Below are 14,790 nucleotides of genomic sequence, written 5' to 3'. Positions count from 1 at the left end.
AATACAACAATATTTCATTTTTATTCAATAGTATATTAAATACACAATAAATTTAGCAACATTCCATTTTCAACAATTTATTAAATACGTAACATCATTCCTCAATTTCCAAATAACTATTAAACTTTAACCATATGAACTTACCTGGGTTAAATTGTAAATTTGTAGTAGTTCAAGAATTATTCTGTTAATTTTCTTTTTTCTCGTTGATCTACGGGATCTTGATCTAAAATATAAAATTATTCATGCATTAGCATATATTTCAGTTTCAATTCACTTTACAATCAGTACCCTTCAAATTTTAAAATTACACAATTGCCCCAACTTTTTCAATTTTTGTAATTTAGTCCCTTACTAATTAGCCCATCAAATAAGCTAATTTTTCTCAAGTAACACTTTATCTAAATATTCTAAACTATTACACAGCCTTTGATAAACAAAATTTAATACCAAACCTAAGATTTGATCTTTTTCACAATTTGTTCCTAAAATTAATTTCCCTTGAAATCACTTGATAAAATCATCATATGACAAAATTAAAGCTTCAAATCCATGTTAATTCATCATAAACATCCAACACTCATCAATGGTAACTTTCAAGATTACTCATAAAATAAAAAACTAATGAATTAGATAGTTGGACCTAATTGAAAAAGTCTTAAAAACACAAAAATGTCAAGAAAAGAGCAAGAATTGAACTCACATGTAGTAAAATATGAAAACCAGCTTCGTAAGGGTTCTTCAATGGTGTTTTTGGCTGAGAATTATGAAGAAATTCTCTAGAATCCTCTTTTTATTTCAAATTGTAAGCTAAAATTTCCAACTTTTCCAATTTTGCCTTTATTTCACCTAATTCTTTGATTTTTCTCCTATGTGGCCCACGCCATCATCTTTGGGCCAATTTACCTTTTAAGTCCTCCCTCATTTAACACTTGAGCTATTTAATCATTTTATCAAGTTTTGCACCTTTTTCAATTTAGTCTTTTTTATTTAATTAACTATCAAAACGTTAAAATTTTCTGATGAAACTTTAATATTAACTTAATGACACTCCGTAAATATTTATAAAAATATTTACGACTCGATTTATAAAATTGAGGTCTCGATACCTCATTTTCAAAACCAATTAACCTAATAATTCTTTTTAAACTCAAATCACTATTTCAAAAATCTTTCTAAAATTACATTTAAATCATAATTACTGAATAATAAAATTTTTTGAACTCACTCGTCAGATTTAGTGGTCTCGAACTACTGTTTTTGACATCACAGCAAATTGGGCTGTAACATATTTGAATTGTTGCAAATTGTTAAAATGTGAGAAAGTGAATTGTTATTATCCACCGAATATACCGAAGTCCAGCATTTGTTGCGGATTGTTGTGTTATATTACAATGGTTCTGGTGTGTTACCGAGGGCAGATGTAAGGCTTTCGGGCTTGGCAGTTGGTGCCCAGGTGTGTTATGGAGGGATGTTAGCCTACGGGCTAGGCACTTGGTGCCCAGGTGTGTTCTCGGTTGATTTGGCTCATTTGAGCGCTTTGGTGTGTTCTGAATGGTTAAACGCGTATCGAAATCCGTTTATATCATTCATCAGACAGGTTTTCAATGATTATATGATTTTTTTAATTAAATTTATAAATATTTACATTATCTTCTGAATGTATAAAGTGAGAATTGGTATTGATTGATTTAGTAGAATTGATCAGGTTATACAATATGTGTATAAACGTAAAGACTCACATGTTGAATGGTTGTGATTGGCATGATTATTGTTTATTAACTATTATTAGGTGTTTGATATGTCTATACGATAAGTTTTATCGTTACAATTGTTGAACTTACTAAACTCTATTAAAGTTTACTTGTGTCATTGTTCATGTTTCTTTGTAAATAATGTTTTGTGGAATCGGGCGATCGGATCAACCTAAGGTCACACTATCCAGATACCTATCGGTAGATTTTGACATGTTTATCTTAAAGTTATATGGCATGTAATAGGTGTGTTTTGTTTATATTTTGGAATGTTTAGTTCAAGTGATGTACCTTAGGTTGGTATAAAGTTGTACGTGCCTTTGGCTTTGGGTAAAAGTAAATGTTCATGTAAAATTTTTTGGCTATTTTGGTATAGACTTTATTAAAGTGTTTGAATTATGGTGAGTTTGGCATGTGTTTTGTAACACCCCCAACCCGTATCCCTCGCCGGAATCAGGTTACGGAGTATTATCGGAGTTTACAGATCAAACAGACAGAAATTTTATCATTTCATATAACATAACATTCATGTCAGAAACCAATGAAACTCATACATACTGTCCCTTATTCGAGCCTTTGATGCCCAAAATACGCGTTAGAAATAAGTCGGGACTAATTCGAAAATTCAGGAAATTTTTCAGAATACATTAAAAAGTTTCAAAGCTACAAGGGTCACACGGCCAAACCACACGCCCGTGTGCTAGGCCGTGTGAACATACTGACTTGCAAACCTTTACAAGCCATAAGGGACACACGGCCGTCTCACTTGACCGTGTGTCACACACGCCCGTGTCTCTGACCGTGTGAATGAAAATAGGCTATTTTATAAGCCATTTTTCTCACCCAATTTGGTGCCAACCTACAATCAGTATTGTGTATATAAACAAGTCATATTATAGCATCTAAAATAAATCCTTAAACATGTAGTATATTCACATAAAATCAATATGCCCTTAGGCATCTTAAATGACCAATACAATTATGTTTAACCATATATACCATGTAACCAAGTAATCAACTAACTTTTATGTCTAATCGAATTAATACATAACATGTAAATCATTTACTAAAACTTACCATTTAGTACCAGTTGTACCACTTATTCAATGGCATAAAATACATATACACTTAATATAACATAGTACCAAATCACACCAAGTTATAAAACATACCTTATATGCATTTTCAACTACTATTTTGTCTTTCATTATTCCACACATCAACATTATAAGGCAAATTAAGCACATACTAAACTACCAAAACACAAACCAAATATATGACTAATCTCAACAAAACACATATAGACTAACATTTAACCAAAATAACCTATACATGCCATTATAACCAAAATCAAAACATTCAAAAGTACCGATAGAACCGATGGATAGTGTAATATAACTCTGACAAGCTTCCAACCCAATCGAGTTTCCTATAATCTGTGAAATAAAGGATAAACAACTACGTAGGCAATGAATGCTTAGTAAGCTCGTACAAACTTTAAACGTAATATTCCAATTCAATAATAAATTTTATATATTAAATATGAAGCTATACCAATGCCTCAAGATTTATCAACTACATAACCACCAGCTCATAAATGAGTAAGTCTATCAACATCATATATATATTCATTTCTAATTTAATAGGATTTTATAAACATTATACACCATCATTAACCTTTTCATAAAACTAAGAGTAACTTCCTTTACTTATTTTCCATTCTATTTATAGAACATAAACTTAAATAACAACATCAATTAACTAATTAATATATTTATTCATAACATAGGTAAGTTCAACATAACATACGTAATTTCTCATATATATAAGTACATTAATCAACTCATCAATCCTTTTTTCATCGTATCACATTTCAATTATGAACTTATCGTTTCATTTGTATAATACTAGACATAAGTATATACATCAATCATACTCTCAAGCTTGACATAAGCCTAATCACCATCATCAATACACAAGTTAGTACATTTATGTATATAACTCATTTTCATGTTTCAAATCACTATCCCATTTTCAGTTCTCATACAACATCATCCAACATCAATCATAGTACCGATTTATTTAATTACCCCTACTAACACGACTCGGACTCGGACGGATACACGGATCCAACCAAACACACCAGTTTGGCACCCAGTGCCTTATCGGATAATTCGAAGTAGTAAATTGACACCCAGTGTCTCATTGGTTAAACCAAAGTAAGTTGGCACCCAGTGCCTCATCGAATACATCCAAAGTAATAAATTGACACCTAGTGTCTCATCGACTCGAAGTCGAATAAATCCCTGAACTCTTTCAATCCTATGCAATGCCATCTATATCCGACTCAGTCCGATACAGTTAATAAGGTTCCAATTAATTTTTTTGAATACAACCAATATTCATTTCAATTTAAATAATCAATACATTCAATATATATATCAATTTCAATCCATTCAATCAACTTGAATTCAATTGAATAACAAAGTGTCCAATACTCAAATTGCACATGCTAACATATTTTATTTGATTAACAATGTCCCAATTCACACAATTTCTATATAAATAGCTATTCACATATCAAACCACAATTATTTATACATTGGCATTAGCCATTCAATACTCAATTCATGAGTACATAACTCGTGTATCTCATTTAGTCACAACATATCTCATTTTCATTTATGTTTGGGTCAATATTCAATAATTAACAAATCTTTCAAATTCATTTAACAATTTACCTTATCGAGATTTTCCATACTAAGAATGACTTACGGATAAAAGTACATCATCAACAGAAGCGCATAGAGCTAGTCCACTAGAACACACCAACAGAAGCTCATAAGAGCTAAATAGAAGCTCGTGAGAGTTGATCCACCCAAATCACTCCAAACAGAAAGTAAAACACAAGAGTTCGCAACAGATGCTAAACCTCGGTTTACTTGGGTAATATTCCGATGTCTCCCTCCAATACCACCATACACCAATTTACGAATATACTCAAATCCTGCGTTCAATTCAAACTGAGTACACACACACACACATATATATATCCATCACTAATTAACATTCACTTTAATCAAAATTATACAAAATATAGTTCATACGAACTTATCAGGCTAAATTGCAGAAATACCAAGATTCAAAAGCATTTTGGTAATTTTCTATTTCCCTCGATTTTCCACTCGATCTTGATCTAAATTAATAATTTCATTTAATTTATTAATTTAAATAATAAAACAATTCATTTTATGCAACTTGGTTATTTTTGACATTTTTACAAAATTGCCCCTAAAATTGTACTTTTATTCAATTTAGTCCCTAATCCCAAATCATGCAAATTAACCATTTTTAATGCAAAACCATGCTATCCGAATATTCATGGCATTCAATACAGAAAAATTTTGCAATAATTTCACAAGAAACCCTTTTATTTTTACTATTTCAACAAATTAGTCCCTAATCGAAAAATTCATCAAAATTACTTAATAAAATACTTTTAAATATCAACCAACATCTCAAATTCATCATTTAGTAACTAAAATCATATATATTCATCAATGGTAACATTCAAAATCTTTAACAAAATCAAAAACTAGAGTAAGATTTAGTTGGACGTAATTGTAACAATGTCAAAAATATAAAAATTACAAGAAACGAGTAAGAATTGAACTCACATAAAGAAAAATTAAAGAACCAGCTCAAGGAGCTCTCCCATGTCTATTTTTTGAACCGAAAATTGGGAGAAGAATAAAGAATTGCCTAGAAACTTTCTAATTTCACTTTTATTTTATTTTAATTTCAATTTAATTACAATTTTTCCATTAATGGCTTTATTTTTTTCATGTTATGCCGCCTAATCTTTTAATTTAGGTATAATTGCTATTTAGGTCATCCTTTATTTATTAATCAATCTATTTAGTCACTTTATTATTATAAATTGCATCTTTTTCAGTTTATTCCTTTTTAATTAATTAGCTATCGAAATGTTAAAATTTTTCAACGAAACTTTAATACTACCTTAATGACACTTCGTAAATATTTATAAAAATATTTACAGCTCGGTTTATAGAAACAAGGTCCCGATACCTCTTTTTCTAAAACCACTTGAACTAAGGTTTTATCACTTGAATCTAATAATTTATTATAAGAAATAAATTACTAATTCAAATTTTTTTAAACCACATTTGATTCGTAAATATTAAATAATAAAATTTACGAGCTTACTCGCTGGATTTGGTGGTCTTGAACCACTGTTTCCGGCATCACGAAAAGTCGGGCTGTTATATGTTTAATGTTTGGACTTGAGAACTTTGATTGCAAATTAGTTTGGTATGAAATGTATATTTAGTTTGATAATTGAATTGTGGTGTCAATAAGGACACATTGGTTAGACACTTAGGTTGAATGTTTTGGCATGTTTTAGGCTTGTTGGAATGCGTTTTTAAAGTATGAAAATAGTTGATTTTGATTTGGCTTTGTACTTAAGTGTTGGATGAAAGTTTTCCTTGTTTTGGAAACTTTTTAAGGTGCACACGACATGGGATATGGGCTGTCATGACACACAGCCTAGCCACACGGTCGTGTACCTTATTAATTTTAGGTGCAGGATTTTTCTCACGATCACAGTTAGTTACACGGGCGTGTGGGGTAGCCACACGACCATGTTTGAGGCCACATGGGTTGGTCTCTTTCACATGGCTGTGTGACTCGTTTCTAAAATTTTTCAAAATTTTCATTCTATTTTGATTCAAATTAGTCCTCGGATGTTTCCAAATTATTTTTAGAGCCCCGTAAACTCGATTTTAGGCCCGTAAATGTATTTATGCTATGAATAATATTTAGTTTTGATTATTGATGTTTAAATTAATAAATGAATAGTTTAATGATGTTAAATGTTTCAATATATGTCGTAATACTACATAACCTTAATCCGACGACAAAAATAAATTTGGGGTGTTACAATTTTCGACATCATTGACTTTCGGGTTGTTATGTTGAGGACTTGATTAAACTCCTAATCTAATTTTAATAGTTGAGATCACTTACAACTTAGTCCCGACACTATACTAAGTAATGTATTTAATTAATTAGTAACTATTTTTTTTAATTATTCGATTATTTTTTTTTGAATTAACTCGACTTTAGTTGTTCAACCTCGATACTAAATTTTTCGACACTACTAAAAAATGAATCGTTATAATTAAAGTGGATTTGTCTTGAGTTTATATTGTTTTCCTTTTTACAAATTTGATATAAAATGTAAAAATATTTTTAAAAAACCCCTCATAATATATATATTTTTACTTTTAAATAGAAGGAATATTTTAATTATGTTCCAAATGAGTTGGTTTTAAATTGATTGGTGACACCAACTCTATTATTCATTTGATAAGTTCTTAAACTAAATAACTCTCGACCCTTTGAAATATATTGCTTTGAAAGAAATATTACATATTTAAGCGCTTTTTAATCTTCATATTTTAAAATGTTGCAACAACGGCACTAATTAAGCAAAAACTTCATTGACGAGAGCATTCGATTTTTTTGGTTGGTTCGATTATTATTATTTATTAAACTGACTTAGTTGACCACAATATACAAAATCAACTTGATCAAATTAGAGCTTAAGAACCGATATAACCGAACTAACTTTAGGTCGTTTGGTTTAATTGGTTAACCGACTTTAATTATTAAGTTGAATTATTGGGCTTGAAATACTATATATTTATTTTATATGTTATATATTATAGGTATATTTTAAATAATTTAAAAATAATAAAATAAGTGGAATTTTCGGTCAAGTTAATTTTTAAATTAAAAAATCATTAACAAATAGAAATAAGGGTAAACTACAAAAATAGTCACTTTTGTTTCCCTCAGGTTACATTTTAGTCACTTATGTTTGAAATGTTACGTTTTAGTCACTTATGTTATTATTTTGTTACGAAGTGATCACTCTTCTGTTAAGTTCCGTTATCTCCTTACGGTAATTCTACGTGGCAGTCCAATTAGATTTTAAGTGCCAACTTGAATTTCCTAATGGGATGAGAATAGATTTTCAATTAAATAAAGTTAATTAATTAAAAATTTTAAACCCTAAATCTTAGTTAAAAAATCATTCATCTTCCCCCCTTTTTTTAGTTTTCTTTTTCAGTTGACTAAGAAAGCTATTATCATCAGAATTTTTTATTCACCTACAAAAACAAAAGAGGATTCAATAGAGGGTCCATGTATGTCTTCTTCACCGACAAATTTATGTTCTAAGACTTAAAATCAAGTGGTTGTCGATAAATTTATGTAATAAGATGAACTGCAATGACTGCAGCATGTGAAAAATGATGTTTCAGTTAACATCCTAGAATGAAAAGCCAAAACAGTTTGTTTCAATGGTTGAACCAACTTTTGTTCAACTTGGGGATTTTTCCATTTTTATTTGACATGGGATTGTTTATTCAGAGAAAACTCAGAATTCCTATGTTTTGTTAATTTCCTACTTGATCTAGTTTCAAGTAAAAAAAGACAGAAATCGGAAACCAGCTTAGAGTTCTTAATGCGTTGCATGCAGCAAAGACACAATGGTACCATTTCACTGCAATTGTGATTGCTGGAATGGGTTTCTTCACTGACGCTTATGACCTTTTTAGCATCTCTCTTATCACAAAATTGCTCGGTCGTATTTACTACTTCGATGCAGTTTCTGAAAAGCCTGGAACTTTGCCTCCTCGTATTGCAGCTGTTGTTAATGGTGTGGCCTTTTGCAGAACTTTAGCTGGACAACTTTTCTTTAGTTGGCTCGGTGATAAATTAGGCCGAAAACGAGTTTATGGACTCACCTTGATGCTCATGGTGATCTGTTCCATTGCCTCTGGACTTTCCTTCGGAAAGTCTCCAGATGGTGTAATGGCAACCCTTTGCTTCTTCAAGTTTTGGCTTAGTTTTCACATGCTGCAGTCATTGCAGTTCATCTTATTACATAAATTTGTCGGCAACCACTTGATTTTAAGTTTTAGAACATAAATTTTCCGGTGAAGAAGACATACTTGGACCCTCCATTGAATCCTCTTTTGTTTTTGTAGGTGAATAAAAAATTCTGATGATAATAGCTTTCTTAGTAACCTGAAAAAGAAAACTAAAAAAAGGGAGGAGATGAAGGTTTTTTAATTAAGATTTAGAGTTTAAAATTTTTAATTAATTAAATTTATTTAATTAAAAATCTATTCTCTTCCCATTAGGAAATTCAAGTTGGCACTTAAAATCTAGTTGGACTGCATGTAGGATTACCGTTAATGAGATAACGGAACTTAACGGAAGAGTGACCACTTCGTAACAAAATAATAACATAAGTGACTAAAACGTAACATTTCAAACATAAGTGACTAAAATGTAGCGTAAAGCAAACAAAAGTGACTATTTTTATAGTTTACCCTAGAAATAATCAACTAAACTGAACTCATAACTGAAAAATGGTACAAACCAAAATCTATTAAAACAATTGAGTTGGTTTAGTAAATTTGGTCGAAAATGGGTAATCCCACGTTTAAGGAAAAATATGGCGTATAAATAAATGTAGTGAAATATTTGGGAACTTGCAAACTTCACGTGACATTCCGTCCCCACCACTAGTAACCCGTCGGGATGGGAAGGCATAGGGCGGGTGATCCACTGCTCCAGTGTTTGATAGCCAAAAAAGAGAAAAGTTAGTTTGGACTAAATGATGCTACCCTAATCATGAGCATGGAATGCACGGGAATATCATCACATTTCATAAACTTAAAGCAACTGATGATAACATATTATTTACTTACTTTAAGTATTGTTGAGAAAGTGTTAAGATCCCAACACTAGAACTTAAATTAAACTTTGTGGACGCCATCCTCATTCGCTTTAGCTATCAAATTTCAGAAGTTTCACGGATCTGATTGATACAGAAACAGTGGTCCACCAAGCCGTGATGGATGCAGACATCGAGAAGCAAAAGCCATGGATTATTGGATTCCCCCTTTTGGAGATGGTAAACAAAAGCCTCTAAATCCTGCTTATTAAGCGGGATAAAAATCAACATTGCTAACCACGCAAAGGTAATGAGCCCCCAGCCCCAGCCCCAGCCCCAGCCCCAGCCCCAGCCCTCATGAATTAAAATTACCTTTGTCAAAACAAATCAAAGCTTTGCATTGGTTGGATAAATACTAATTCACACCCTTTCTCTTTAGCTCCCACTCAAACCTTTATCCTTTTTCTATTCTCAATAAAAACCCACCATATCACCAGTTCCTATTACCTCCCACTTCCTTTTTTGCTTTTACCAAATGGGGTTTCTTTTTGCTCTTCTCTTCGCTGGCTGTTTCTTCTTTACAGCTCCATTTGTTGGCTGTTCTCGTAGTTTGCTGCAAACTCCTCAACCCACCACAGCTCTCGACGTCGCTGAAGCTCTTGTGAAGACCAAAAATGTCCTCTCCTTCGACCCCACCAAGAAGCCCGCATTTACTCCACTGGACCAAAGCCTCTCAGCTTCATCTCCATCTTCTTCTCCGTCTTCCATCTCCCTTCAAATTCATCCCCGACTTTCTATTCATAAAAGCTCCCACCTTGATTACAAAGCGCTAACCTTATCCCGACTCCAGCGTGACTCAGCTCGAGTCAGCTCGCTCGTCACTCGGTTGAATCTGGCTGTCAACGGGATTTCAAGGTCAGATCTCAAACCCCTTGATACGGGATTGGAATTTGGAGCTGAGGATCTGGAAGGTCCTATTGTGTCCGGTTCGAGTCAAGGAAGTGGTGAGTACTTTTCCCGAGTTGGAATCGGGAAACCACCGAGTCAAGTATACATGGTACTCGACACGGGCAGTGACGTCAACTGGGTACAATGCGCACCCTGCGCCGATTGTTACCAACAATCCGACCCAATCTTCGAGCCATCTTTGTCGTCTTCCTACTCTCCGCTAAAGTGCGACACCCAACAATGCAAGTACCTTGACGATTCCGAATGTCGAAATGACCGTACATGCGTCTACGAGGTTTCCTACGGTGACGGGTCTTACACTGTGGGTGACTTTGTCACCGAAACCATCACCCTCGGCTCGGATTCTGTCAACAATGTAGCCATTGGTTGTGGCCATAATAACGAAGGGTTGTTTGTTGGAGCGGGAGGCTTGCTTGGTCTCGGTGGCGGCCAGCTCTCCTTTACCTCCCAGCTTAATGCAAGTAGTTTCTCCTATTGTCTCGTGGATCGTGACTCTGACTCAGCATCCACTCTTGAATTCGATTCGTCTTTCCCTCCTAACACCATTACAGCTCCATTAATTCGTAACCACCAGCTAGACACGTTTTATTATCTTGGTTTAATCGGGATCAGTGTGGGTGGCGAGTTGCTCCCGATTCCTGAGTCAGCATTCCAAATGGACGAGTCAGGTAATGGTGGGATTATCATCGACTCGGGAACCGCCGTGACACGGTTGCAGAGCGACACCTATAATGTTCTCCGTGATGCGTTCGCTAAAGGGACAAAGAACTTACCGTCAGCTGATAGCGTGGCGTTGTTTGACACGTGTTACAATTTGTCTACGAAGAGTAGCGTGGATGTGCCAACGTTGTCATTTCACTTCCCAGAGGGTAAAGTTTTACCGTTACCGGCTAAGAATTACATGATACCGGTTGATTCCGTTGGGACCTTCTGTTTCGCGTTTGCGCCAACGTCCTCGTCGTTGTCAATCATTGGGAACGTGCAACAACAGGGGACGCGTGTAGGTTTCGATCTGGGTAACTCCCGCGTAGGATTTGTGCCCAACAAATGTTAAAAGTAATTAAGTTTATTGGAAATATTTGGCCTATTTGTGATTTATTTACGATTTTCACGTTGGTGACAAGAAAAAAAGAGATTTTTGCCGCTTGGGCGGTGAGCCCATTTCAATTTCTCAATAATTGTTAAGATTAGCGTCGCGACTGACGGGGTAGGCGGCGAGGTTATCAATGTCGGCAGTAGTGGCATGCATAGTAAATTAATTGAATGCATGAGGGAACAGTGGGCAAACAGTAGAGACTTAATAGATCGTTGATATGACCGTTACATAGTTTGTTTATTAGAAGAAAGATGCGGTTTGGTGTATCAAACATAATTTACTTTGGTGTCAGTGCTTACTTGGCTGCATCGGATGCCTTTTTCTTTTTTTTCATTATTAAACAAAAGAGAGGATTTTTAGCTTGACTTCAAATTTATATTTTTTATATATACCTTCAAACATTGATGGATTTATGGTTTCCTTTCAATTTTGTAAGGTTTCTTAGAAGTCTAATATGAGGTCAATTATTCGAATTGCACGCCCATACTCATCGTGTATTAAGTGTTGTTAATATTCTTTAATGGAGTTAATTTGTTAATTTTAGTCATTATATTTTTTGAATTTGATTAAGTTTAATTATATTGGGAATTATCCATATTTATGAAAAATCAAAGATATGGGTATCAAATAATAGAAAGTCAAAGATATGAGTATCAAATATTGGAAAGTCAAATATATGGGTACCGAGATATTGACATAATAAAATCTGAGATATTTGTAATATATGGTCCCTAATTGTAAAGTGACTTTGCAAGTTGATCCCTGAACCTCAACTATAAATAAGCATGACCATCTCTCATTCTGTATCTCAAACTTGCAATTCTCTACTTAAGGCATTGTTTTCTCTCTCTCTCTTTGTAAATTCTCACTTGTATTTTGGAGTGAAATATATTTGGTAGTGCCCGAGGACGTAGGCAAAATTTTCTGAACCTCGTTAAATTATTGTGTTCTTTATTGTATTATTCTGCATGAATTGTGAGTGTGATTGTAGTGATTTATTGTGCTATTAAATTACGATTGAGGGATATTCTGGCTAGGAAAGACCTGGTACTTAAGCGATCCTTGTGATCCACCTCTTTCCTGGGAATTGAACTTAGTGTGATTTTTTTAGTACAATAATTTTACTCTTTTACACGCTTCCGCACAACAATTAGTATCAGAGCTAGATTCGTACTTGGGGAATACGATCGTTCACGGCACTGTTCACGTACTGTAGTTGGGATTGAGGAGAAAAAATGGAAAAGGCATCGTCATCAACAAAGACTACTTTGATCTATGCGAAATTTGAAGTAGAGAAATTTGATGGTACCAATAATTTTGGTATGTGGCAATGTGAGATCCTGGATGTCTTATGTCAGCAAGAGCTGGATATAGCCCTTGAAGAAAAACCTGACAAGATGGATGACAAGGAGTGGGCCAAGATCAATAGATAGGCATGTGGAACAATACGCCTATGTTTGGCCAAAGAGCAGAAGTACTCTGTCATGAGGGAGACATCAGCGAAGAAGTTGTGGGATACACTGGAAGAAAAGTTTCTAACAAAAAGTCTTGAAAATAGGCTTTATATGAAAAAGAAACTTTATCGATTCACGTATACACCCGGTATGTCGATGAATGACCATGTGAACTCATTCAATAAAATTTTAGCAGACTTGCTAAATTTGGATGAGAAATTTGAAGATGAAGACAAGGCATTACTGTTGTTGAATTCTCTTCCTGATGAATATGATCATCTTACCACCACATTGCTTCATGGGAAGGATACAATCACATTTGATGCAGTCTGTAGTGCATTGTATAGATCTGAGACTCGAAAGAAAGATAAAAAAGATCACAGAGATACAACTACAGAAGTCTTAATAGTAAGAGGTCATTCGCGCAGCAACAAATCTGGTAGAAGGAGTAAGTCCAAAGGGAGACCTGCCAAAGATGAATGTGTTTTTTGTCGTGAGAAAGGGCATTGGAAAAAGAATTTTCCTAAGTTACAAAAGGGTAAAGCTATTTCTGATGCATGTGTAGCTGAGCATGATGATGAGTCAGACATTAGCTTGGTTGGCATGGCAATGGCATGTCATACAGATGAGTGGATTTTGGATTCGGGATGTACTTACCATATGTGTCCTAATAAGGACTGATTTTCTAGTCTTAAAGAACTAGAAGGTGGAGTTGTTTTTATGGGAAATGATAGCGCTTGTAAGACAATGGGAGTAGGTACAATCCAATTGAAGAATCACGACGGCTCAATTCAAGTCTTGACAGATGTTCGCTACATACCTAGCTTGAAGAAAAATCTTATCTCATTAGAGGTCCTAGAATCTAAAGGGCTCACAATCACTTTGAGAGATGGATTACTAAAGGTAGTAGCTGGGGTATTGACGGTGATGAAAGGCACAAGAAGGAATAATCTGTACTATTTAAATGGAAGTACAGTTATTGGATCAACATCAACAGCTTCTATGAAAGATGCAGATTCAGAGGCTACCAGGTTATGGCATATGCGATTGGGACATGCTGGTGAAAAACCTTTGCAGAGTTTGGCGAAGCAAGGCTTGTTGAAAGGTGCAAATTCTTGCAAATTGGAATTCTGTGAACATTGTGTTCTGGGCAAGCAGACGAGGATAAAATTTGGTTCAGCAATTCACAATACAAAAGGAATTCTGGACTACGTTCACAGTGATGTGTGGGGACCTACTAAAGTGGCTTCTTTGGGAGGTATGTACTATTTTGTTACTTTTGTTGATGATTATTCAAGAAAAGTATGGGTGTATCTAATGAAAAGGAAAAATAAAGTTTTGGATGTATTTTTGAAATGGAAGAATATGGTAGAGACCCAGACTGGTCGAAAAGTCAAACGACTTCGATCAGACAATGGTACTGAGTACAAGAATGATCCATTTCTACAAGTATGTCACGATGAAGGCATTGTACGACACTTCACTGTTCGAGATACACCACAACAGAATGGGGTGGCAGAACGTATGAATCAGACTATACTGGAGAAAGTTCGATGTATGTTGTCCAATGCTGGATTGGGCAAAGAATTTTGGGCTGAGGTAGTTACATATGCGTGTCATCTAATTAATCGGTTGCCATCAGCTGCAATAAATGGAAAAACTCCTATGGAGAGGTGGGCTGGTAAACCTGCTACTGACTATGATTCTTTACATATTTTTGGTTCCACTGCATATTATCATGTA

General features: G+C 34.3%; 1 protein-coding gene across 1 annotated transcript; it reads left to right on the top strand.

Annotated features, from left to right (window-relative positions):
* Positions 1–9,503: 9,503 nt before the first annotated feature.
* On the top strand, positions 9,504–11,958 carry LOC107946439 (protein ASPARTIC PROTEASE IN GUARD CELL 1). Its single transcript, XM_016880770.2, has one exon. It carries the CDS (start codon positions 10,064–10,066, stop codon positions 11,549–11,551), a length of 1,488 nt encoding a protein of 495 aa, XP_016736259.1. The 5' UTR covers positions 9,504–10,063; the 3' UTR covers positions 11,552–11,958.
* The last annotated feature ends 2,832 nt before the right edge of the window (positions 11,959–14,790 follow it).

Source organism: Gossypium hirsutum, chromosome D12, assembly GCF_007990345.1.
Source record: "Gossypium hirsutum isolate 1008001.06 chromosome D12, Gossypium_hirsutum_v2.1, whole genome shotgun sequence".
Lineage (NCBI taxonomy): Eukaryota > Viridiplantae > Streptophyta > Magnoliopsida > Malvales > Malvaceae > Gossypium > Gossypium hirsutum.
Note: the sequence above shows the minus strand (reverse complement) of the source record. Positions and strands in the feature narration are given on the sequence as shown.

Bases quoted from the DNA above. Each gene is read 5' to 3' on its own strand.
- LOC107946439 (XM_016880770.2), top strand. From the start codon at position 10,064: ATGGGGTTTCTTTTTGCTCTTCTCTTCGCTGGCTGTTTCTTCTTTACA.